The 24563-nt window shown below is 50.5% G+C and overlaps 2 protein-coding genes across 3 annotated transcripts; one reads left to right on the forward strand and one right to left on the reverse strand.

The window, feature by feature from the left end:
* Positions 1-109: 109 nt before the first annotated feature.
* On the reverse strand, positions 110-14186 carry HDAC3 (histone deacetylase 3). The gene is made up of 15 exons (XM_031597958.2): positions 14042-14186; positions 13787-13869; positions 8897-9039; positions 7611-7692; positions 6398-6454; positions 6255-6310; positions 3943-4076; positions 3603-3683; positions 3438-3511; positions 3133-3197; positions 2732-2821; positions 2542-2600; positions 2063-2142; positions 1492-1649; positions 110-1332 (listed from the first exon to the last, which is right to left on the reverse strand). Exons 1-15 carry the CDS (start codon positions 14094-14096, stop codon positions 1263-1265), a joined length of 1287 nt encoding a protein of 428 aa, XP_031453818.1. The 5' UTR covers positions 14097-14186; the 3' UTR covers positions 110-1262.
* A 1428-nt stretch (positions 14187-15614) lies between these two features.
* Positions 15615-24559, forward strand: RELL2 (RELT like 2). Of its 2 annotated transcripts, XM_031597960.2 has the most exons (8): positions 15618-16005; positions 16460-16673; positions 17369-17434; positions 17511-17577; positions 17689-17877; positions 21462-21942; positions 23850-23892; positions 24112-24559. In XM_031597960.2, exons 2-7 carry the CDS (start codon positions 16466-16468, stop codon positions 23889-23891), a joined length of 1053 nt encoding a protein of 350 aa, XP_031453820.2. In that variant the 5' UTR covers positions 15618-16005; positions 16460-16465; the 3' UTR covers position 23892; positions 24112-24559. The 2 variants fall into 2 exon arrangements, with proteins under 2 accessions (XP_090006767.1, XP_031453820.2); XM_090150641.1 differs by lacking the exon at positions 24112-24559 and having other exon boundaries at positions 15615-16005; positions 23850-24104.
* Positions 24560-24563: the final 4 nt, after the last annotated feature.

Raw genomic sequence — 24563 nt, forward strand, 5'->3', positions numbered from 1 at the left:
CCACAAGCCCAGAACCCAGGGCTCCCCTCACTGCACTCTGGCACACAGCAGCGTACAGTTCAAGGAGGACAGGAATCAAAAAGGCACAAGCATTAAACAGACAAACAGATCAGGTAAGAAAAATACTGCCTCTTCATTTAATGTTTAAAGACATCAGTAAACAAACAGAACAGTACATACAGTAAGAGGCTAAGCCCCCCCCCCCTCTCCCCAGACAGCACCCTCCAAACCACAAGAGGACCAGGTGACAGTGCAGGAGAAGGAGCAGCAAAGTCTGGAATCTGGGAAACCTCTGCTGTGTGAGGACAAGACAGCAGGGCCTGTAGGAAGCAGCCTCCTTCACCCGTGAGCAGTGACATCTCCAGGGCACAGCCAGGAGAGGGTGGTTTTTGCTCCCAGAGAGCAGCCCAAGCCTCTTGCAAACACACCTGTGAACTTGGAAAACACAGCTAGAAGCTACATTAGAGCTATGAGACACACTGTGTACTGATCTTGGCAACCAAACTGCTGTTTCGCAGTGATTTTAACCTTTCAAATAATTAAAAAAAAAAAAAAAGGAGTTAGGTCCTACTTGGCAAAGTGTGGCATTACCCATTTGTGAGAACAAAGCTGAGCATAGGGGAAATAAACAAGACTACACTGCATACAATTCTTTCACCCTGCTCCAACCATGCTCCTGACCCCTACCCCAGAACTGGCCTTGTCTTGTTGAATGGTTTTTTTCGAGCTGTGGAGCAGCAGATGGGTAGAAAGGATACAAGGAAGCAAGCCTAGGTGCAGGCTTCAAGAGGACAACCAAGTGGGTACCTGAGCAGATGGCTGGGGACAGCAGGATGTGGCAGGTGTGCTGTTGATGAGGCAGAGGCTCTAGGCACAGACACTTCAGCTCCCACCTTTCTGGCAGAAACCTGCAAGGGAGCTGAAGAAGCTGACTGAGTCGGGCTCAGAAGGCAGCTGCGTGGCTGCCAGCCACTCCACGGCACAGGTCTGAGTGCTGCTTGAATTTCCATTTCCCAGATTGGTGACAGGTGGAATTGTGATGCATGGTGGAAAACAAGGAACATGTTTCACTGCCCTCTGCATTTCAGGGAGCAGAAGTCTGCAGTGGTGCTGTTTTCTGCTGCCACTGCATGCAGTCAAATATGAACGGAGGGCTCACTGGCTCCCATGCAGCCAATTAACTGCACCAGTGTCCAACACGGGAACCACCCCCATGGTCCAGAGTCCCAGCTCTCCAGAGTCCAGAGAGTCCATCAGATTCCTCAGATTTCAACATCACTCTCTTTGTCATTATCGTGGTCACCATCATAAAACTCGTTGGCAGCTTCAGGCCTGGGGGGGAAAAAGACACTATCAGAGACAAAAGCCTACAAGATCAGAAGATGCCCTGCACCCACATACCCCATGCACTGCTTTACAAGGAGACCACACATTTACAGAGAGAGGATCCTACAGGGACAGAAAGGTGTCCCTGGAACATTAGTGCTGTACCTGCTGTAGTTTTCCTCAGAGCCTCTTTCCTCTGGATCAGGTTCATCTGTGCGATCATAGCTCAGCAAGTCAGAAGGGACGTCGTGGATCTGCACACTGGGAGCATGGTTCAACATCTTCAGATTCTCAAATATTGTCTGCCTGATCTGATCCAAGTACTATCCAGAAAAAAAGAGAGAGGGATCATCACCAACAGATCTGACGCTTTGCTCAGAGCCACAATGGTCAGCACTACTGCCTGCCTGCATCGCCTGAGTGCTGGCCATGAGAAATGCCTTTGCCTTATGCAGAAAGCTATTTAGCAGAGCAGAAGAGATGGGAAAGTTAATTTAATCACTGAGGCTCCAGCACTCAGAGAGCAGTAAGACAATCCAGCAGAGTTTGCAAATATTATACACCCTTTGAGACTTTCTGATGTCCCAGAGAAAAGCCTGCATTTGCTCTATCAGCTTTCTAACGCCACAGTAATTCCTTGCCTGGGCTCCATCTGCTTTTTCAGGACAAGACATCAACCACAGGGTTTTCTGGGCTACACACCTGGACAATGCTGTAAGGCACGCAAGGCACTCACCTGCCTGGAGTTCTGATTTTCAATCCTCGTACTGACATCAGGATGAAGTGTGAAATCTGGAGCAAAGTATTCAAAGTACTCTGTGAAGACATGAGCAAGAGTTAAAACACAAGGGCAAGGGAGTTGGTCAGCAGATGCACAGCTCTGCAGGGAAGCAGGGCTCACCCTCCCACCATGCTAGAGGTAACCAGACCCTATAAACCACAGTGATGTACAACTCTGCAACTGCAAAAGATTATATGAAACAAGAGTCAGCAGAACTAATGCTCAAGTCATACAAGTGATCCAAATAAAATGCTGAGCAGACACATCCTCACTGCATCAGATAAGCCTACAAAGGGGAGATGGAAGGGAATCAGGACTGAGGTCAGAAAGTGCTGTCTCTTTGGCCCTGGTCAACACAGAATTAAGTGCTAAATCTTCAGTTGATACAACTGCTTTAGCTCAACTAATAAGAAAACAAGGGAACCTGAACTTACCACTATACGGGAGCTCTTCGCTAATTGCTTCATCTACAAGCAATGATGTTTCGTAAGTCCTGAAAAAAAAAAAAACAAAAAAAAACAAAGACTAAGATGAGCTCAGTCCAGAGAAAGCTACAGGGTGCATGTGGGGACAAAGCCCACAGTAAAGGCTTCATCAGATACACAACAAGCCCATAAGACTCACCAGCACCGTGCCACATTGCGGACTGTGTACCCGCCTCCTCCCAGCACCAGTAAGGGGATGTTGAAACTCTTTACATACTCCACGCACTCCCTAGAAATCCCAAAGAAACAACATCAAAGCTGCTACCTGCAGCACATGTTCACATGCCTAAAATTTCACTGTGTGTTCATCCACCACCACAGTTGGTGTAGCAAACATGAGGCTCAGGGTTCCTACCCAGAGGCCCTGAACCACGTGCTGCTCTGTGAGCTACTGTTTTCCTAAAGTCCCATTCTGAGAGTCTCTGTCACACAACAGTTTAAAACAAATAAAGTTGGTGCAGCTGGAATGCCAAAGCTCAGGTCTCACAACACAGAACCATTTGCAGTTCTTTTGCTGTGTCCCAACCCTGCTGTACTTACCCATGTCCTCTTATACTGAGGTTAAAGCAGCCCAAACGGTCACAACCCAGAGAATCTGCACCACACTGGGGAAGAGAAAAAGAACAAATGAATTTTGGCTACATAGGCATTGATTTCCAGACACACATTTGACATTCGTACCCCTCTGCAAGCTTCATTCAGCAAAGGTGACTTCAACTAGCAGTTCAGATGGGTCACACCAACCCTGACCTCCCAGGAACAGACAGTAACACATTTGAGAAATGGCCCTTCAAACTGCAGCCTCTGACAAGAACGTACATGTGCACAAAGGCTCGTTTCCTTACCTGCAATACGATGCAGGTGGGCTGATAGTAATCTACCACCTGGTTAATGACTGGTTGGAAGAGGTGTTTATAACCTTTGGGGAGAAAAACAAGTTTGTCATGGCTCTGGAGAAAATGATCAATCAACATCTGGGCAAGGGAGAAGGGGAAAGGACACCTACTTACTTTGGTCATCGATACCATCTCGTAGAGGCACGTTGAGACAGTAATAACGGCCACTCTCTGCACCAACTTCATACATGTCCCCTGGCCAAGGAAAGACAGAAGAGCCACAACAGCCCTAAGACTTCACAGAAGTCAGAAGGCCAGATCTGGTCTGTTAACCCAGCTACAATCTGTTTACTACAAAGAATTATAGTTCTGTTCCTCTCTAGCTTGGTTCTACATGTCCTTTCTTCCATTGTTTGCTCCTGTAGTTCTAATCTAATCATCTTAGACCCCTGAACTTCAGCACCACTTTTGAAGGACTCTGAAACAAGGCCAAGTTGCCAAGGAAGTTACATACCTGTACCAGGAAAAAAATAGTTTCCATATTTATGAAATGACACAGTCATCACACGGTCTGTCAAGTAGAAAGCTTCCTGCACACCATCTCCGTGATGGATATCAATATCAATATACAGAACACGTGGGTGATATCTACCAGAAACAAGAGGAAAAGCAGCATTATTGTTTGCTACACACTAAACTACACTGTTGCCCCACATATGCCTCAGTGCAATGAAAATGACCACTACAAGCCCACCCACCTGAAGATCTCATCTATCTCATAACAAATAGCTTTAGATATGCTACATTCATACACAGCATCAACTTAAGCACCCACCCTACTAAAGCATTTTCTTCTGCTGAGCCTGGAAAGAGATTGTAGAAAAAGTTTTCAGACAGGGCCAGAAATACTTTTGAAACCACAGAAAAAGAAACTAATTTTAACTACAAGAGTCAGAGAGCTGCATGTTGTGTTTCCCTCCTCCCCCCCTCAGACAACCTGCCAGTTAGTTAATCTTTAAGAACTCCAAGAATTTTTAAACATATCTGGAAATAAATGGTAAGCTAGCCAAGGAATGCTCACTGCATCCTCATGCCAGAGCACTGGCAGCATTGTGTGCACACTGGCTAGTACCAAAGCCACCAGGCTGGGCTGCAGAGGCTGCCTTGTTCCTACTGCTGTAGAAATCAGGGCAGAGTGCTGTCAATCCCTCAGCCCCTCATCCTCCAGACAACATTGTGAGGATGGTGAGAGGCTGATTAACAACAGGGGTGAGGGAAGCACTGAGCATAGTGTGAGTCCAAATGCATGTTCAGATATAGAAAGGAGAAGAAGAGTAACTGGACTCTAGAAGGCTCCCTTTGGCAAAGCCACTCCACCAGGCATTTCAGGCATGACATTTACCAGCCTGCTGGGTCACAAAGACAGAGGAGGAAGAATGGGAGACCTCTGGAAGTAAACACTCTGGTGTAATGGTCAAAGCTGGCATGCAGGTGACAGCACTGGTACTGTCAAGCACTGGCGATATGGCACTGAGCCACACTCTGCCTGTCAGCTCAAGGACTGCATGCTGAGTTGCAGAGAACTCCCACAACTTTTCCTAAGGAAATGCTGCATCTGGTCAGTCCCCATAGAGCAGTGGATCTGGCATCCATGCCAAAACTCTAGCAGGAGGGACCTGAAAAAACAAGACAACGCTGAAACAAAGAGGAGGAACGTGTGGCTCACACCATCTGTCTGCTGGAAGCATGGCCTTAAGTGTGTCTGCAGTGACCTAATCATGCTGGTTGATGGCACTGAGCCATGCTGATTAGCAGAACAGCACCTCATCTCAGCCTCCCAGAGACACAAGAAGTCATAAAATTGCCCTTATTATTTATCCTATAGGCAAATGATAGCAAAGAGAAGAAGGGACTGCGTAGACACAGGCTTTGTGTAATGGAAGGAAAGGACTTTTTCCAAAACATGGAACAAAAGAATAAGGACACAATATAATCTCCCATGAGGAGTAATCGAAACCTCTAGCAAACAGGACTCACGTGAGACAAGAAAATAGGTGTGCACAGATGCAACAGTAAAGACCTGAGGTCCTAAACTCAAAACAGGGAAGGCTGGTAGAGAGAAAGGAGGTATAAGAAACCCCAGTATGTCCCTTAAGTCTGATTTTGCAAGCGAGGAAGCTTGCCATCAGTCATAATTATTTTCTGGTCAACCAACCAGAATCTGCAAATCTTTTCTTTTTAGTTTAATCCTTCAACATCTTGCTTATCACTAAATACTGATAGCAGGGCACCTGAGAGTACAAAAAAAATACACCACTGACTAATCCAAGGAGTGTCAGGTATTTCTCTCTTCCTTCCATTCTGATTTTTTGTTTTCTGAAGAAAAAATTAAACTCTTTTCTATTCAAAGCAAGCATCCTTCGGTCATTCCTGTGTTACCCAAGTCCTGTTCTTAATTCAGTCAAGCAAATCAAGAAAGATGCAAACCATTCAACTCTCCTGTGAGCCATATGCTGCATTTACCTACAAAAGGCTCACTGAAGCAAAAAGGCAGCGAGCCAGGAGACTCTGAAATGGCTATTTCACAGATGGATGAGGAGAAACAGAACTGAACTTCTCCACATCGCTTAGGCAGCAGAACAACAAAGCTGGAGTCAGATATTCCGATTCTTAAGACTCCTTGTGTGTAAAGAAGAGATCGGGCCAAGCAACTGAGCCCTACTTGGACTCCAGAAAGGAACAGCCACCAGGCAGACGAGAGATTCAACACAGAGAGGGAAGTCACACACCAGCCAAGACAGTAGTGCACTTGCCCCACGTCCTTACTTGAGCAGCTCCAGGATGCCAATTACTATGTCGTTGACGTAACAAAACCCAGAAGCCTGCCACACAGAGAAAACCAGACAGAATTAGAATCAGAGAACAACAGGTGCAAAAACATAAAGAAGGATGCAGATACACCTCATTACCTCAAACTTCTTAGCATGATGTAGGCCCCCTGCCCAGTTTATTGCAATATCACAGATCTGAAAGGAAAGATAAGTTAGTTTAACATGACAATACAGTTATAACCTTGCATCCATTTTGTCAGAAAGGACTTTGGCCAGCCCAGCACTGTGGCCCACATACACCTCTCTGCCCATTGCTTCACCCATAGAGGCCCTTCCAAAGCTCTGGCTTGCTCATTAGCCCAAGCAACAGATTAGCTGTGTGCTTTACATTCCCCTTTAGATTTAGAAAAGACCAGCTCCCCTCCATCCAACACCGGGCAGAACACCTGGCACATGTAGCTTTTTCCTGTGTTTGTCTGTTATGCTCATTAGACCTTTCCCAGAAGCATTCTCTCTTTGAAAGACTCACACCTCTGAATCTTTGATATCCTCCCCAGCAGACCTCTTCTTCAGAGGTACTGAGTGGCCCCATTTAATGCATTTCCATAACAGAGACCTAGCAGCATTCTGGAGATCTCTCAGCAGGTGAGTTTCTTTGAAGAACACAGGCTTATTGTTCTATAGTGCTGAGAGCACTTCTGGCTTTACTATGTGCAGTATTAGTAAGCTGTTACTCTCTCCGGATTGAACAGCTAAATAATTGGTTCTGAAGGCATATGAGGAGCAGCTGAAGGAACTGGGGCAGTTCACAGCCTGGAGAAAAGGATGTTTGGGACAGACCTCATCACTCTATACAGCTACCTGAAAAGAGGATGCAGCAAGGAGATAACAGTCTCTTTTCTCAAGTGACAAATGATAGGATGTGAGGTAACAGCCTCAAGTTGCACTAGGAGAGGTTTAGATTGGTATCAGGAAGAGTTTATTCACAGAAAGGGTGGTCAGTTATGGAAGCAAGCTGCCCAGGGAGGTGGTGGAGTTTCCATCCCTAGAGGTACTGAAAAGACTTGTGGATGTAGTGCTTAGGGATGCAGTTTAGTGGTAGACTTGTGTTGTTAGGTAGATGGTTGGATTGATAATCTCAGAAGTCTTTTCTAACTTAGATGAGTCTATAATTTTGTCACTGTAATGACATAGGAATAGTCTTAACCTTCAGAGTCTTATAGTGGGAAGAATTTACACTGACACAAAGCAGAGCATGCCACATTATTATACTAAACACATTCATATCCTTGAACTGATAGCCAGTTGTTTTTTACCAGTGTTTCAAAGATAAGCCCATCAGCTCAGTTACCTTGTTGTTCAGCTGTGTTGCTCCCTGCAGGGAGGCCCCAGTGTAACGAGAGCAAAACTCAAAGAGCCCTGGAAACACTGGGCTGAAAAAGAAACAAAAGAAGTCATGATTCAAACAAAGAACACCTTCTCATTCCTCTACACTTCTCCTGAACAATGCCAGGAAAGCTAGTCCTGAAAGCTCTCCTCTGCCCACAACACACAACAGCATCTGCCCTGCAGTCCTGCTGATGTGTGTCCAGAGCTGGGATATGACTCAGGGGAAGGAGGACAGGTCTGCCCCATGCTATCTCCCTGTAACAGCATTGGGAAGATCCTGCCCACTCCACTGCCCAGCACACAGCACAGGATGCAATATAGTATAACTGGATGTGAATGCAGCTCTTAGGGCAGAGCTGAGGCAGGATCAAACCCACTGTGCAGAGCCAATACAGGCACCAAGATCTCTACGAGAGTATAGAAAAAGAGGATGTGGTGTGATGCTTGTGAGTTAGTGGCACACGGACATCCCAAATGTCATCCATGGACAAATAATAACTTAGACTTTCATTTTCCTCCTGTATTCTGATAAGTGGTTTCTGATCAGAGCAATGTTACAGAAATCATCCAGCCTAAATATTAAAAATCTGGCTATTATCCCAATACCTTATTGGGCTCTCTATCTAATGTAACTCCTCTTGTTCTAGTACTTACTGTTTTCCCTTCCAAATATGGAAGAGCAATCTTATTCTCTGATAGCCATTACTTTCCTCACACAAGGCACACTGTGTACTTCCTCAGTCACACAGAGCCCTTCCACACACTTCTGTCAAGGTTTGTCTCTCAAAGATGTGAAAGATTGGAATTGAATATTTGTAACAAGCTCTCATGTGATGACAGTAGCATTAAACTCTCCTCAGTTCTACCTGAAAAAAATCAGGCTCTCAGAGCTACCTTGCACTTAACATGCACATATTAAGGTAGCCAAAATGATAGGCAACTATTTAAAAAAAAAAAATAGTATTTTCAAGAAGAACTGGAGATTCTGCAAGAACAAGTGGAGGTACAGTCTCTAATGCAATGAGCTTATGATGTAAATACAGATCTAAAAAGGAGGATAAGATCTGAAGAGAAGGGGGAAGGAATCAAGGTGGTTCCAATAATTTGCTATGCTCAGGAGGGGCACGCACCTCATTCTGCTTAAAAAATATGAACCAGTACATATTATAATAATTCTCCAGACACAAGCAGTGCAGGATCAGAGCAGCCTTTCTGCCTCCAGGTTCACAGGAGGCACAGAGCACTCACCAGTCATCACCCACGTTGAAGGCATTGAGGCTTTTGGTGAAGCCCTGCATGTTGTTGGGACTCACTCTCTGTAGGAAGTCTATGTAGTCCTCGGAGTGAAATCTGCACATGTCATGCTGTGATGCCTGGTATGGCTTGAAAACCTTCAAGAGAAAGACAAGATTACATCCTGTCCAAAGCTGTGTTTGCTTTGACTGTAAGAAATCTCAGGCTGACAAATGACCTGCACAAAGTGCATCTAAAAGTGTTCCAGTACACTGGCTTCTCATCCACTGACACGCAACAAGTTGCTCCACAAAGCCTGTTTCCCAACTGATTCCTATCTTTTAGCCATAAGTGCATCTCCTGCCCTTTGTAATAACTGCAGCCTCTCCCATACGTTCTCCAATTCCTTCCTTTCACCACTATCCCCCATTGGCAGGACAAACAGCAAGCCAGCAAAAAGTAACAGCTCAACCTAAACTTCAGCTCTGTCCTCATGGGGAGCACTGCTGCCTCACCAGTCACACCAACTTGATGTAGTGGAGGTTTCCATCCCTCCATCAGAGCTGTTTACAGGGCTGGTAAGTTCAGAAGTTAATTTGGAGAAGGCTCTTAGGCAGATGGAACATTTGCATAAGCTTTGTTTCCTCTGGAAAGTCAGCTAAAAACAGTCATGGGGCCGGATGGATTTGAACTCAAGTTCTCATGACAACACACATTTGCCAGTTTGGCGCTTAACACGCATACCTCAATAAACAGGAAGTTAAAAGTCAACTCCACATACCCAAAAAGGGGAAATTAAAGCTACATTGAAACCATTAAGAGATAATCTTTTGTGTTTCAGAACTTGTCTTAATTAAAGCACACACTTTTATAAAAAAAGTTGGAAGATTAGAAAACACATAGAAAGCATGAGCTCATCTCCAGAGGGAGAACGTGCTGAGGCAGCTCCCACAGCATGCCTTCCCTGGGCCAGGCAAGAACTCTGATATGTTTCAGTGGTAAAATACAACCTAACAAACGTGATATCTCCTTTACTGTGCAAACTGTACTGCTCAGCATGTGGCACAGTGCTTTCCCTGTGAATATGTGGTGCTCTGCTCCTCAGAGGCTGCTGCTTGGGATAGCTGAAGCCTGGAGAGTAGGACTGGCAGGTAGGAGTGAAGGTGGGGCTGGATCCAACAAGGACTATCAGGAATTCTGATGACTAAAGACCACAATGTCACAGAAAAGAAGTGACACTCATAGGACATTAAGAGGTGCTCTTGGACAAAGAAATAGAGGGACTTGGAGCAGAAAGGAGGGATGAAAAACAACAGAAACAACAAAACCAAAATCTTCCAGACCTACTCACTGCTGGTAAAAGGGGAAAGCTGACTCCCTCCCCCTCCTCTTGCCCTTCACCCACTGCAGCCACAACCCCAGGCACTTCCCTAAGCATGCCTGGCACTCAGCCCCTTGCTCAGCCAGCTCAGCACAAAACTCTCTTGCTTTTGCTGAGTGACCGAGTTCCATCTGTTCCCACGGGATCCAGCAGCTTCCAGATGCAGCACAGGAAAGGCAGCAGGAACACGTAGCAGAAAAGCAGAGAAGATGAGCAGTGAGACAATTCTCTCTCTCTTTGTGCAATACTGAGCCTTAAAGATTTGCCCACCACAGCCACAAATAAGCTGGAAAAGGTGTCACAAATTAAAACTGATTTCAGCTACCTTGACAAAATAGCAGCCTCTTGTTTGGAGGTGGTGAGGAAGACAGATAATGATGTAACCATAGCGCAAAGTTAACAAAGTTGTGACTATTTTATAGTCACAGTTGGCCAATAATCCCCTGCTTTTATGTGCTCAGAACTCTGCCAGTCAGGATGAAGTTTCCTCTGCAGTTTCAGCTTCTTGAGGAAAGTGTAACCCTCTCCTCCCTCAAAAAAAAACAACCACCAGTTTCAGGGCTAAAAACAGTGAAGTGCTCAGCCCTGCCTACTGCCTCACACAGACATGGATTTAACATTCAGATGTGTCTGGTCAGAATGTGCTTTTTGCTCTTTCTGTAGGAAAATTCCCTGCTCAACAGAAACTACTCATAGAAGTCCATACATTTGCAGTCAAAATCTGAAAGCTAAGTTCTGCAAAGATTCAGTGCCTTCTGAGCATACCCCAGCCAGAGCTGCCCCAGGAGCACAGCAGGAATGGGGCAACTTCTTCCTGCTGTCTCAGTGGTTTCAACTGTCTGTATCCAGGCAAGACAGGAGAAAGTAATATGATGAAAAGGTGCAGATGCACCTGAGAAGAAAAAGGCAAAGCAGAAAGAGAAAAAACCTCAGAGGCTGGAAGCAGAAAAGAGCAGGCTTGGATGGGGCAAGAGATGGGAACAAGAAAAAAGAAAAAAAAAAAAAAGGGAAAGGCATGCATGGCAGGGTGGGTGGCAAAGGCCAGGAGCTCTACTGGGAAGAGAGAGCTGATTGCAAAGGGGTCAGAACATCCCTACAGCCTGCATTCCATCCCCATGCCAAGCAGGGATTGGCTTCCGAGTGACTGGCCAAAGTAGCCAGCATACACCAGCATGAGGGTAGACCCTGCAGACAGCAGCTGCTGATTACTACACCTGCAAAAGCTCCTACAATGGCAGCTGAAAAATCTGAAGGATGCGATGTTATTGAGCACCAAACTGCAGGAGTAACACTGAATGCACAAGGGAGCTTTTTAAATATTTAAGCATTCTAAATTAATTTCAGATATTGCATCAAGGAGCAGTTTCACTGGTCCATTTTAGCATCTCCTTTTAAAAAATTGATGCTATGTGTTCATTTTGGGACAGCTCATTTTCTATTTCCTCCCACTCAATCCCCAGGTCTCTCACCACAGAGAGTGCTCTGGCAGTGGAACAGCTTGAACTTGAGCCCACGCCAAATGCCAGGCACTCACAGAGCACTAAGAAATCACGTCAAAATTGTGTGGCATGTTTAAAGCAGCTGAGATCCAGTTTTCCTGCTTGGATTTATTTATCTGCTTACATTTTGCTAACATGCCTGCAAGAATATTGCACCTTGTCTTGCCTTCTCAAATACTGCAAACACCACGCCAGAGCATGATGTGCCAGAATCAACATTATTGCTCTCTGTGCTCACAATAACACAACTCTGACTGTAGTATCACCTGACTCCTGAGTGCTTAAACAAGCGTCCTTTGAGGACATGCCTCTCTGATATCACAATCAAACACCTAGTCAGATCCTTGAAAATGCAGTAAAGATTGGTAACAGCTTTAATGCTGGGAAAGAGGAAGACTGGGGGAGCTGTCAGCAGTGTGGAGGTGCCTGCCTGGAGTGACTGCTGTTTGCACAAAGCTATCAGAGGAATGTGCACTTGCATCAGCATAACCTCCTGGTCACTGAGTTCAGACACCAGTTACAGGGAAGTTGCTGGTTTGGAGTTTCACAGGGAGAATGGCCTGATTGCCAAGTGGCAAAGATGGGATGCATGAGCACATAGAGGAAGAGACAGCAGCAGCATCCCTGCACCTTCAAGCAATGGTTTACCCCTTCTGAGCTATGTGTGATGATGCCTGTGACAGAAGAGCTCTTCAGTCCTTTTAAAAAGGTAGCATCCATGAGAGGACACCCTGTACATACATGGACACAAGCAAGTACACATGCATACAGATACAAACATACACACAGGTACACACAACCAGAAAGGTGTGGAGCTGCAGCAGCCTCCTGGGCAGCAGCTTTTTCCCCAGGGCACATGAAGCAGATGACAGGCTCTGGGGACAACAAGAAGCAGTCAGACCTGGGTTGTGAATCAGACACTGTGACCTGGAACTGCGCCACTTGGCACAGGAATCTAATCCCTCAGCAGCAGAAACAGTTCAGAGCCCTCAAAACTGAGGTGCCAAAAAGCTAGCCAAGAACAAAGGAAGCAACTCCAATGCATTCAGCAGCTCAGACAAAGTATTCTGCAGGTTCAGATGTGCATCAGCCATCTCAGAAGCATCAAGCAGGCACACGCTTCTCAGCACCCCTGCCTTACTCTCGTACTGTGAAACATCACACCCTGTACTGCAGAGCTTACTGTGAGACATCACACCCTGTACTGCAGAGCTTTCTTTGCTCTGTACTAGAGGAAAAGACAGCAAAGTGAACAGGGATTCACAGGAAAGGGGCTGAGCTCAGTGCCCCTTATGCCAAGTGAAACAAAGCATTTCACCACACATTTGTGGTGAGATTCCATTCCTCTCATACTTGAAACATAAGAAAACACCAGCTTCCTTCTTGATCATCACTAAACAATGACCATGTTTTAACAGGATTACACAGTTCAGCATTCAGGGAAAAAAACAAACAAAAAATCTTCCCAACAGTAACACGTTGAACTACGATGAGTGAATTGGTTGGGGAGCAAGGAAGTCGAAGACATGTATGAAGTATGAGATAGGATGAATGAAACTCCATTCAGGCACTGAGATGGACCCATCAGCCTCCAGAGGGCTTCTTTTTTATCAGTGTATGATAACACACAGCCCACACTGATTGCTGGGTTCTGCCAAAGGCAGCTCCAGGCACAGAGGTTTCACACCCACTGTCACTCCTCCAGTGCCAGCTCAGCACCAACAGCCAGTGGTGCTGCCATGCCCTCAGAGCTCAGGCAGGCACTGGGGGGCTCAGCAGACCCTCATAATGCCACAGTCCACTTACACTTACGAATGTGGCTAGAGTGTTACCTGCTGGGTCCAGTATGGAGCTGAAGGCCTTGAGAAAGGCCTTTTAACAGAGAGCTCAGCAACGCAGCCCAACCCTCTGCATTGACAGCGCCTGGTGTTGGCAGCTGGGAGCCGGGGTCAGCAGCTCAGCTCCGTGTGTGGAGGCCCCACAGCCCACCTGCCCTCCCCCATCCCCCCGGGGAGCGATGCTCACGATCATCTTCTTGTAGAGGCCGTAGTGCAGCACCAGGCTGTGGGTGAGCGCCAGACGGTGCGGCTTCATGGGGTGCCCAGCTCCTGGAAGGAAGGAAGGAAACCACAGGCGGTCAGGGGCGGCACGGAGCAGGAATAGGCCCGAGCGCAGCACAGGCCGTTCCTGCGGGCCGGTACCGCTCTGCAGCCCCGACCCCGAGCCGGGAGCGGGGCCAAAGCAGCCCGATTCCCACCCGGCCCGACCCCAGCCCCGCACCGTAGTGGAAATTGCCGACGTCCGGGTCGTAGAAATAGGCCACGGTCTTCGCCATGGCGAACAGGCCGCCACCGCCGCCCCGCGCCCCTTCTACGTCATCACTTCGCGACCGCACCGCCTGTTAGCGCTTGTCTGCGTATCAGCTCTCGCGAGAAGTGGCCAGCAAGGGGCGGGGCTTGAGCTGGACGAGGGCGGGGCTTGAGCTGGACGTGGGCGGGGCGTTGCTGAAGCACCGCCCATTTCGCAGGCAGCGCGCCCGCAGCTGCGCTCACGTTAACCGTGGCGATACTTGGGGTAGAACTGCCAGCAGTGTCACAAGGGAGCCCGAAGCCTCCAGGGCTTCTGAATGGACCAAACAAGGATGAAGGATGCAGCCCCACGGGGATGCAGATCTGCTGGAATGGAGTTCTGTATGGATGGAGCCCGTTGGGGTGCACATCCACGGCGATGTGGCTCCCTGGGGTTGGGGACACGGGGTTGGGGCTCCATGGAGACGTGGCTCCATGGGCATGAGGACACAGGAATGTATCCCCATGGGGATGAGGACACGGTTTTGAGGCTCCATGGGGATGCAGATCCAGGGGGATGCTGGGGCGAGAGCCACCACGCCATGCCCCAGTACTGCCCCATAAGTGCTGATGGAAGGAAAGAAGGATGGGTAGAGACACTCTATGGGATGGGATACCCCTGTGAGGTGCCTGGCAGGAGCAGAGCCTGCTCCTTGCCTGCTCTTTGCCTGCTTCCAGCTCCTCCCCTGCAGGGTTCCCCTAGAAAAGGGGATGGCGTGACCAAGACTGGTTGCACCCCCCGTTTGGACTGCTATGCAGAAATGCATTGGGTGGGTGGAAGCACCAGGGAGCAGAAAGGGATTTATTGTGAAGGACAGCGTGGGCATGAGAACAGATGGGAATCAGCCTCACCCTAGGTCTCAGGAGAACCCGAGACCTGCAGTGTGCCCTTAGAAGTAGCAAGGTGCAAAATACTTTTAATGTCCCAGTCTGTGCAATGTTATATGCTGTTGCAGTGTGTTGGGCTGAGATCAGATGCCCTCTCATGCAGCCGTCCTGGCCTCGTGCCCATCGTCTCCCCTTGCCATGGCTGGTGTGCCTCCATTCCATCCTGGGACAGCAGACAGAAGAGTGGCATTGATGACTTGATGACCTCCTCAAGTCACGGGATGCAAGAGGGTCTGTGGCTCCTTGCAACCACTGCTAGGGCTCTGATGGCCACTTCTGGATGTGGAAGGGAGCTCTGGTGGTGGCACAACTGAGGGCTGTGGGTCACCTGCATGCGCCTGTCCTCAAGGGCTCAAATGCACAAGGAGGCTCAGTGGTGGTGGTGGGATGGGACTGGTGTCACCAGGGCTCACAAGAGTGCTGGGTGGCTTTTGGGTGCAGGATCCAGAAGTGTCATTTGCAGCAGAAAAGACTGGGGTGAAACCTCCTAGACTGAGGACAGAGAGGGAGGTTGTGGCACTGGAATGCTGAAAAGCTCAGACATTTTGGAGAAGGGAGAGCCGTCTTTCTCTGACATGGGCTGCTGGATCCACAGGGGCTCCTTTGCAAGGCTTCTACTATTGCAAGCAAATGCACCTCTCTCTGTGTTCAGACACTTTCCAGCCGGCTCTTCCTCACTGCTCCAAAAACTGCCCGGGAAGGGGGGTGCTGGGGCAGGGAGCAGCGCGCCAGCACTCGCTGCTGCCGCTTGCCCCGCGCTGCAGCTGCCAGCAGCATTTCCCTGAGCCTGCCTGCAGCCATCCCCCACCGCGGGCGTTCCGGAGATCTCAGGCTGAGGACGAGCAGGTTGGCAGCGGCCGCTTCGGCAGGCAGAAGCCGCCGAGCTCCTTCCCGAGGAAGCCGGGGCAGCGGAGGATGCTCGTGGCGGTCCAGAGCCGCGGGGATGCGGGGTTGCTAGGAGGCAGGTGAAGGTGACGGGGACAGCGCTGCGGAGCACCGCAGGCCCAGGTACCGCCGCAGCCACGCACCGCACCGCGGATGGGGATGGGAAAGCTGGCGGCGGAGGAGCGAAGTGGCTCCGGGGGTTGCGGGGAGGATGCGGGAGCTGGCGGTCGTTCGGTCCTCCGCCCGCCGTGAGTCACGAAGGGGGAGGGAGGGAGGACGAGGGGCTCTGCGGAGTGATGCTGGGGGGTTGGTGCCCTTGGGCTGCTGTGTGCGGTGGGGGGGACGCGGTGGCCCCCGCTGCTATTGCTGCCCTTGGGATGCTTTGGTGGCTGCGGTGTGTCCTTGGGAAACAGAGCTGAGCCGGCCATGGCAGGGCTGAGCCTTCATCTCATCCCCAGCTGGGAGCCGGGTCTGACCCAACAGGGCCTGGAGGCAGCATGGGGACTGAAGGAGAAGAGGAGGAGGAGGTGCAGGCAGCCTGCTGGGGGTCTGCAAGCCACCTTCCCCCTTCTCCTAGATCCGCATGTCCGACCAGAGCAGCAGCGAAGATGGGGAGTCCGACTCCCAGCACAGCCTGTACATGGTCTTCCTCCTTGTCTTGGTCTTCTTCATCATGGGGCTGGTAGGATTCCTCATCTGCCATGTCCTGAAGAAGAAGGGCTACCGGTGCAGGACATTCCGGGATGAGCTCGACCCAGATAACAAGGACGTGCTGGCAGAACTCCAGGCCAGTGAGTACAGGGGCTTGGGGGGTTCCGCTGCTGCCCTTTGGGACTCCTCAACCACAGCCTTTGGGTGTGAGCTGGGCTGGCTGGAGAATGTATGGTGCAACGGGGAAGGGAGCTCAGCTCTGCTACCATGGGGCTGTCCCTATCACAGGCAGCACTGAGTGTGGGTGCAAGGCAGAGCTTGGCCCCAGTAAGCTGCTTGACTTGGCTGCACATGGATGTTGTCTGAACTTTCCAGGCTAATTTTGACTGCTGGAGATGCCACGACCTTGGGAAAGTCTCTTTGGGTTTCTAGGAGCATGGCAGCAGCCCCTGATTGTGCTCCGCAGGGCAGCTCCCCACCAGCTTGAACCTGCTCACAGGAAAAGCCAACCCTGCAGGCTGGGCTAAGGTCTCCCATCCAGGCCTCCTGTCACCAAAATGGCCAAAAGCGTGCTGTGATAGGTGCTGGAGATGGGTACCAAAACAGGGCAGACATCCAGCTGTATTTCCCCAGTGTGCTCTTTTAAGCTTCAAACACCATAACTCTGGAACTTCCTCCATTGGAGATTGTTTCTATGTATTTAACAAGCCCTCCTTGGGTTTCTTGTATGTGAACTTGTCCCATTTATCCTTAGAGACCTTTAGCCCTGTAGCACCCTGCAGCTGGGAGCTGTAAGGTTGGCCCACCCCTCAGGCACCGTAATTTCTCCTTTCAGACGAAGAGGAGGAGCTGAACGAGGACACCGTGGAGAAGATTGTGAGATGCATCATCCAGAATGAAGGTGAGTGTTTCCTTGGGCTGGCTCACAGCCTTTTGGCCGCTTTGGCTGACACAATCCCTTTTTCCTCTCTCTTCAGCAAATGCAGAAGCCCTCAAGGAGATGCTGGGGGACAATGAAGGGGACATCGCAGTGCCAATGCCCAGGTGAGGGAAACCTATTCCAGCTTGTGGCTCTTCCAGAATCAGGGAGAAGAAATCGCCGTGCGTCACCTTGGTGCTGAGGATTTGACCTGTCACGTCCTTTTCCTCTTGCAGCCTTTGTCCCCACCGTAACAGCCAGGATGGAGGCCCCCCTCACCACCATACAGTGCACCTGGGCTCCACGCAAGCCCCCTGCATCCACTGCAGCAAAAGGAGGAGGCACCCACTGCACCGCCAGGGCCGGTCCAAGGATGGCAAAGGCCGGATGCACCCTGGAGAGACCACTGTCTTCTCAGTGGGCAGGTACTTCTCAGATGGAGCACTTCTCCATGAAGTCTTTACTGTCCCACTTGTCCACTTCCCTCATGCTCTTCCCCATCTCATGTCCTGGGTTGGCCCTGCTGTCGGGTCCTCTCACACCTTGAAATTCTCGTGGTGTGTGGCTGTGACACGTGGGTTTCCTCCCTCCTCTTCCCTTTGGTGACTCAGGCTGGGGTTGTCCTCCTGGCTCAGAGCAGAGCAGCACCAAACCCACATCCCTTCTGAGCCTACAGCAGGGTAGGGGGCAGCCTTCCTGTGGGGCAGGTTGTAGGGATCTCATGGAGAGGGGCCACAGCAGGTTCCTGTTGCAAGTAACTCCCACCAGAATGAAAGAATGGCTATTCTGCTCCAAGTCTTCGCCTGCAATAATTATGGTAATTAGATACTGTGGGAGGAAGGTAAGAATAGAGGAGTGTACTGACAAATCCCACAAATAGTTTCCCAGTCCCTATCTGTTCTCACCTCAAGGGACTTCCTGAGCTACCTGTGGTCTCTGCGCTGTGAGTAACTGATGCAATCTGTGACCCTGCCCAGGCTGCCCCATTCCCCAGCAGAAGGGTTCTGGTGACATTCAGCCAGACTGGGCACCAGGGTTTGGGCTTTCTACCATCAGAGACAGGAATCTCAGAAGGGAGGGGAACTGGGGGCTTTGAGGGGAGCTGGTGCCCTTGCTGTCAGCTGGCCTGGCTTTTGGGATTGGTGGATGGTAAACCAGACCTCTGTACTGTCACATATTCATGGCTAATCTCATTCCCTGGCTGGAGCCCAGCTCCATCTCTCCTCCATGTCCTTCATCCATGCTTTTCTCAGTCTCCTCTCACTCACCGCTGAATGCATGAAGAAGCTGGTCTCTGTCCCTAAATGCACCTTCCCTCACATTCTGACGTTCTCTCCTTATCCTTGTTAGGTTTTCATGTCACATAAGATATTTCCAAGGTGATATTTTAAGTTCTCACTTCCTGAACCTCCTTGGTATGCGGTCCAACTGCAAGGTTAGCGTAGGTCCACTGCAGCTGTGCAGGGCTGGAGCATGTGGCCCACGAAGAGCTGCTGAGAGAATGGGGTTTGTTTGGCTTGGAGAGATCTCTGGAGGGATCTAATTGCTCCCTAAAACTCAAAGGGGTGGGAGGAGTTGAAGTGAAGATGGAGCTGGTCTCTTCCTGGAGATGCATATTGGAAGGGCAGGAGGCAACAGCCAGAAGTTGCAACAAGAGAAACGTGGATGGGGCATGAAAAGAAAACATTTCACCCTGGGACAGGGCCTATAGGAGCAGGGAGATGGATGTTCAGAGGGTTGGGGTTTTTCTCTTTCTCTTTGCCTGGAGAGGGCCCTGAGCAGCCGGAATGAGGGTGGGAATTGGCCCAGTTATGGGGAGACAGGAGGGACTGGAGACCTCCTGAAGGCCTTTCCCACCTAAATAATCCTGTAATTCTGAGTAGTCAGGGCTATGTGTGCTGTACTTTCATATTATTGAATAATTTGCCAACTTTCTTAGGGTTCTCCCTAAACCTTTCATCTTTGCCACCTCTACCATGCTGCTGGGCAGCCCCATAAATGAATGGCAGAGCTCATCCACGACCCACAGAGCTCTCATCCCTGACTTGCTCAGCTGCAGCATGCTGTGTCCTATTGAACCGAGTGTCCCAGCCATGCTGCCTAGGCAGACAGCCAAAGCACTTCTGCCTCATGATCCAAAGGTTTCTTACGTTATCTCTTGAGTCCCCTCCAGCTTCTGAGAGTCCTTTTGTGGCTCTTTCAGGCTGACATTGCTCAAAGGCATTACAAAGAAATGGTGCTGTCATTTGTGCCTCCTCCCAGGCTCTCCTTGCCCGATGGAACATTTGTTGGTCTTGTATCACAGTGCTGGTTCTTCATCTCCAAGTCTCTGGATGAAAGGTCACATCTGATGCTGTTTGGCCTGACACAGCAGTTCTCAGGATGCCTCTTGGCTATTCAGTTATGAGCACCATTTCTAGCTGCGATGCTGATGTCTCTGTAGTGTCTACCCTGTAAACATAAGCTTATCATTTAGGATGCTCAGTGCTCTTAGGATCTCCTTAGGACCTGCTCTGTCTCTATCTGGAGCTCCCTTGTGTTTGAAGAGAATTTAAGAGCTATGATCCTGTACATCTTTTTGAAGTCCCATCCCTCCCTCTCATCCACTTACTGACCAATCCATCCTTGTTCCACTTCTGGGACCTCTCAGTCTGGAGGTGGTCTTTGCTTCTTCACCTCTGACATCTCATCTGGTGCATGGACCTGTGTTCTCAGCTTCTCTTTTTGGGATGGCCATTCTCTTAATGTGTAGGTCTTATGTTTCTTTGAGCAGTGCTTGAGCTAAACTTGCATTTTCTCTGGCTGACTCACATTTGAGCTCTGCAGAGCCCTGTCCTTCTGTGGTTGCTCCACGTGTGACTCGTGTAGTGAGTGTGGCTGTGGGGCGTCATGTCCTTCTGATGAATCCAATGTTCCTTGGCCACTGGACACCCACTCACTCTGCAGATTTCCTGTCTGCTGGGCCAGCAAGGGCTCATAATGCTTATGAAGCAGAATCAGGGCACTAGTCACAACCAGCTCACTTTAGACTCTTACACTTTGCCTATGCAATACCCCTCCCACATTCCATGGTTGTGGTAGCTCCCTAGCTTCTCCCTTCTCCCCAGCCACAACATTACAATCACCTCCAATTATGGACTCACCCATTGTGGGTGTCAGGCCAACTTTGTGGTTGCTCTCCTTCCTGTCCTGGAGCTCTGAGCTGTTCCTGGTGCACAGTAGAGGCTTGGTGACACCTGGACACCATCTGTTGTCCCAGAGGACTGTGCAGAGTGTGCTCTGATGGCTTTTAGTCAAGCAGTTCCTATTGGCTTCTGATTCCTCTGCTTTAAATGCAGCTCATCCTGCAAAACCTTGTCTTCCCTCTGCCTGCTGAGATTTCTGGCTTTTGCTTCCTGAACGGTGGTCAGCCATCAGGTGTAATGTCCTCATGGTTGGTAGCATCCCCATGGTTGGTAGTGCCCTTATGTCAGTAGAGTCCTCACGGTTGGTGAAGTCTTCACGGTCAGTAGTGTCCTCATGGTCAGTATCATCCCCGTGGTTGGTGGCATCCTCATTGTTCAGAGCATCCCTTCCTCCTTGGGCTCAGCCCACTTACTGTACATCCCCCAAATCCACACTTGAGTCCCTTCTCAAGCCCTATTTTGGCTAAGCTGCATCTCAGGGCATTTCACAGAACAGAGACCCATCCCCATCCCCATCCCACTGTGGGGAGGACAGATCACCCAGTTCTTCACCAGTCAACATCTAGGTTGGGCATTTTTTCTTTCTCTCTGCAGCACTTTGTGCTGCGTGTACTTTCTTCAAAAAATGAGGGAAATATGGGATCAGGTCAACAGGGCATAGCTGGGGTGCGTGTCAGTGGTGTTGAAGAAGTCTGAGGGGTGGAGATCCTCCAAGAAAGGGGAAAGAGAGAAGCTCCCAACTAAAGGGAAGCTGGAAATAAAAATGGGAAGGAAACAGTGGGAGAAGGAAGAGAAGAGCTTCTGACCTGGTCACCCTACTGCAGGTTCCGTGTCACGCACATCGGGAAGAAGCCAGCTTTCCATGAGCAGCAGGACAGTGCCCAGCCCGATGGAAGCAAGGAGCCAAGCACGGAGGAGCTGGAGCACAGCAGCGAGCGGTTCCAACGAGAGCAGGCTCACAATGGGACTGTCCCCACGGGTAGCCTGGAAAATGGGGCTGTGCAGGAGGGGACACAGGGTGGCAAGGGCACGGAGCAGAGCCGCACCGGCACCCCAGTGCCTGGCACTGCAGTGGGCAGCTCTCCTGGGAGCACAAGTCGGCAGCGGAGGCTGCTGAGCCGTCGGGTTCTGGGAGGGTCGAGTCCCAGCATCCCAGGGCAGCTGGGGCAGGAGGAGGCCGGACTGGGGTCAGCAGATGAGGTGTCGGATATTCACGGGAGCCTGAGCCTACACGAAGTGCCGGATGAGATGGGGAGAGAAGACAGCAGCAGGAGGCAGCCTGGAGCAGAGAACATGGGGCAGCAGGTGCGTTCTTCCTCCTCCTTCTTGTCCGTTGTGTGGTTTCCTGGGTTGAAGGGGCTGAGGGACCATGGCATGGCACTCAACTAAGGTCCCAGGGTGCTTGGGTGCTGCCAAACATGCAATGACAGAATGTTTGGGGTTGGAAGGGACATTTAAAGATCACTGAGTTCACCCCCTGCCTGGGCAGAGACATCAGAGCAGATTGCTCAAAGCCCCGTCTAACCCAACTTGGAGAGCTTCCCATGATGGGGCACCCACAACTTCCCCAGGCAGCCTTTTCCAACATCTCACCACCCTAATAGTGACAAATTTCTTTCCATCTAGTCTAAACCTTTTCATTTTGAAACTCTTTTTTCCTTATCCTGTCACTACTGGCCCTGGTACAAAGCCTTTCTCCACTTTTTTTTTTATGAGCCCCTTTCTTTGTAGAAACACCACAGCAGGGTCACCCTGGAGCTTCCTTTTTCTCCAGCCCAAGCTTGTGGAGTGACTCCTACTGTAGAGGCTGTAGAGGAGCTGAGGCTGGATGTGGCATGAGACCTCCTCAGACCTGCTCACCCTGCTCTTACCCCCTTCCCTGACTGCAGATTCCCATCTCTTTGTTAATATATGTGCCAGCAGGCAGAGGGATGGTCTTGTTCCAACCTCTGAGCCCTTCTCAGCAATACCAACGCTGCTGGCCAGGGCATGGTCCAAAAGCATGTGGCTTCTCCTTGGGACACACAAAATCATCATGACACTGTTCCTACCCTGCCGGTGCCCACTCCCAAGGGGAGGCAGGGTGTTGTTGGTTTGCAGCAAACACCCTGCTGCTTCCAGTCCTTTGTGCAAGAGATGTTTCCTTCGTGGTTCAGTTCTTTGGGCACTTGCATTAGGATCATCCTTGTCTCCCTGATAAGGGCTTCTTTAGATGAGATGCTAAGCCTCTGCCCATGGCTTAGCATCCCCCAAACTGGTGGTCTTGGTGCACAGAGCTCACCAATGCAACATACAGGCAGGGAAAGATGCCCTGAAGTCCAGGAGGAAGTGAACCCAACTATTTGCATCCTAGATGTTTTCCCACTCTGGAGGGCTGGTGCTCAGGGAGGGGAAGGACACCTTGTTGTCTCTCAATCATCCCAACTCTAATGAGCTCCAGGACAGCACTGGTGAAGATGTGGGTGCCCCAGGCAACAAGAGGCATTTGTTCCCTTCTGCTGCCTCAGGGTTCTTAGGAGCCAGAGAATGAGGAAATCAAATGGTCTGGAGAAAGGCCATGGTGTGCTTGAGTGCTGGGGTTGTCCCAGGGCTGGCAGCCTGCCTGGAGGAAAGAGGATGGACATGAATGTGGTCAGCCCAACAACAAAGCTGATGGGCTGCAGCTCCTCTCCAGACTCCTACAGGGACAGCACCATGTCCTCCTTCCTCACATGGCTCACCATGGTGGCAATGACCACAGTCCCTCTGGTCTGCGCGGTCTCATGCAGGGCAAACATGGGGATATGGTGATTTCCCTCTGTTCATCTGCCCCTCTGCAATGCCAGACTTCTCCCTTTGGTTCTTTGAGGAGAGCTGAGAAAGGGGGACAAAAAAGGGGTTGCATTCCCCAGCCCTACAGCTGTGGGATGGCATAAAACGTAGGGCAGGAGGAGCATGCATAGCCCTGGGCACAGCTACATACCCAGCCCTTGGGCTGCTCCACCAGGGAGAATGGTGATGGCACATCCCTGAGATGTTTGCCCCAAGCCCTGGAGCCAGTCAGCAGCTACCCCATCTCCTGGGTCCCTGCCAGGACCACCACGAGGGTTGTGAGCTGCTGCTTGGCATGGCATGGGGTACTGGGCTGTAAGTCAGTGGTGCTGACTCCACCCAGAAGGGTCACTGCTGTGGCCATGGGCAGCATGATGCCTGCATCTCTCCTCCCTCCATAGGAGCCCAGCGCTGTGGTGCACGACCGAGGAGCCACTGTGTGATGTGAGTGCTCGTCTCCAGTCTTGGGGCCACATCCAGGGGTGGGCATGGGGGAAGCCATGGGCGGTGGGTCACAACCCATCCTACCAGGTTTTTTCTGCGGACAACCCATAAAGCTCTTTCAGGGGTCACCCAGGATCAGCAGATGCAGATGGAATGGGGCTGCTTCAGACGCACCATAGCCAAGCACCATCCCGCTCTCCCCTGTCTCTCTCCCCACAGCTCCTCTCCACTCCTGGCCCTGGTGGCTGACAGCAGGCACAGGGCCCCTGGCCCCACACAGGGCTGGAGGCTCAGCTGTGGGGGGCAGCTGGCCCCGGTCCCAGCCCGGGTGAGCAACTTGGCATGGCCAGAGCGACGCACGGACATTACAGACCTCATCCCATCAGCAATAGTTACCCAACTCCCCCCACAGCACCCACCACCCCGCTGCTGCCCATGCCCCGCACCCCAAGGAAGGATGCTGCAGGGATGAGCAGGGGCACCGCCTCGAGCCCCCCAACCCTGAATTCACCGCAGAGCACAGCCCCGGCGGTGCCACTGAGCACCAGCACAATGCCTGTGGTGCCAATGGGGAGGGACCACGCAGCCCCCGGGGGTGCTGATGGAGACAAAGCCTCCTGCCCTGCCCCACTGCAGGGTGAGCTTTGGTGTTGAACCGCACTGTAAATAGA

The sequence above is a fragment of the Phasianus colchicus genome, chromosome 15, assembly GCF_987193195.1.
Source record: "Phasianus colchicus chromosome 15, bPhaCol1.hap1.1, whole genome shotgun sequence".
Taxonomy (NCBI): domain Eukaryota; kingdom Metazoa; phylum Chordata; class Aves; order Galliformes; family Phasianidae; genus Phasianus; species Phasianus colchicus.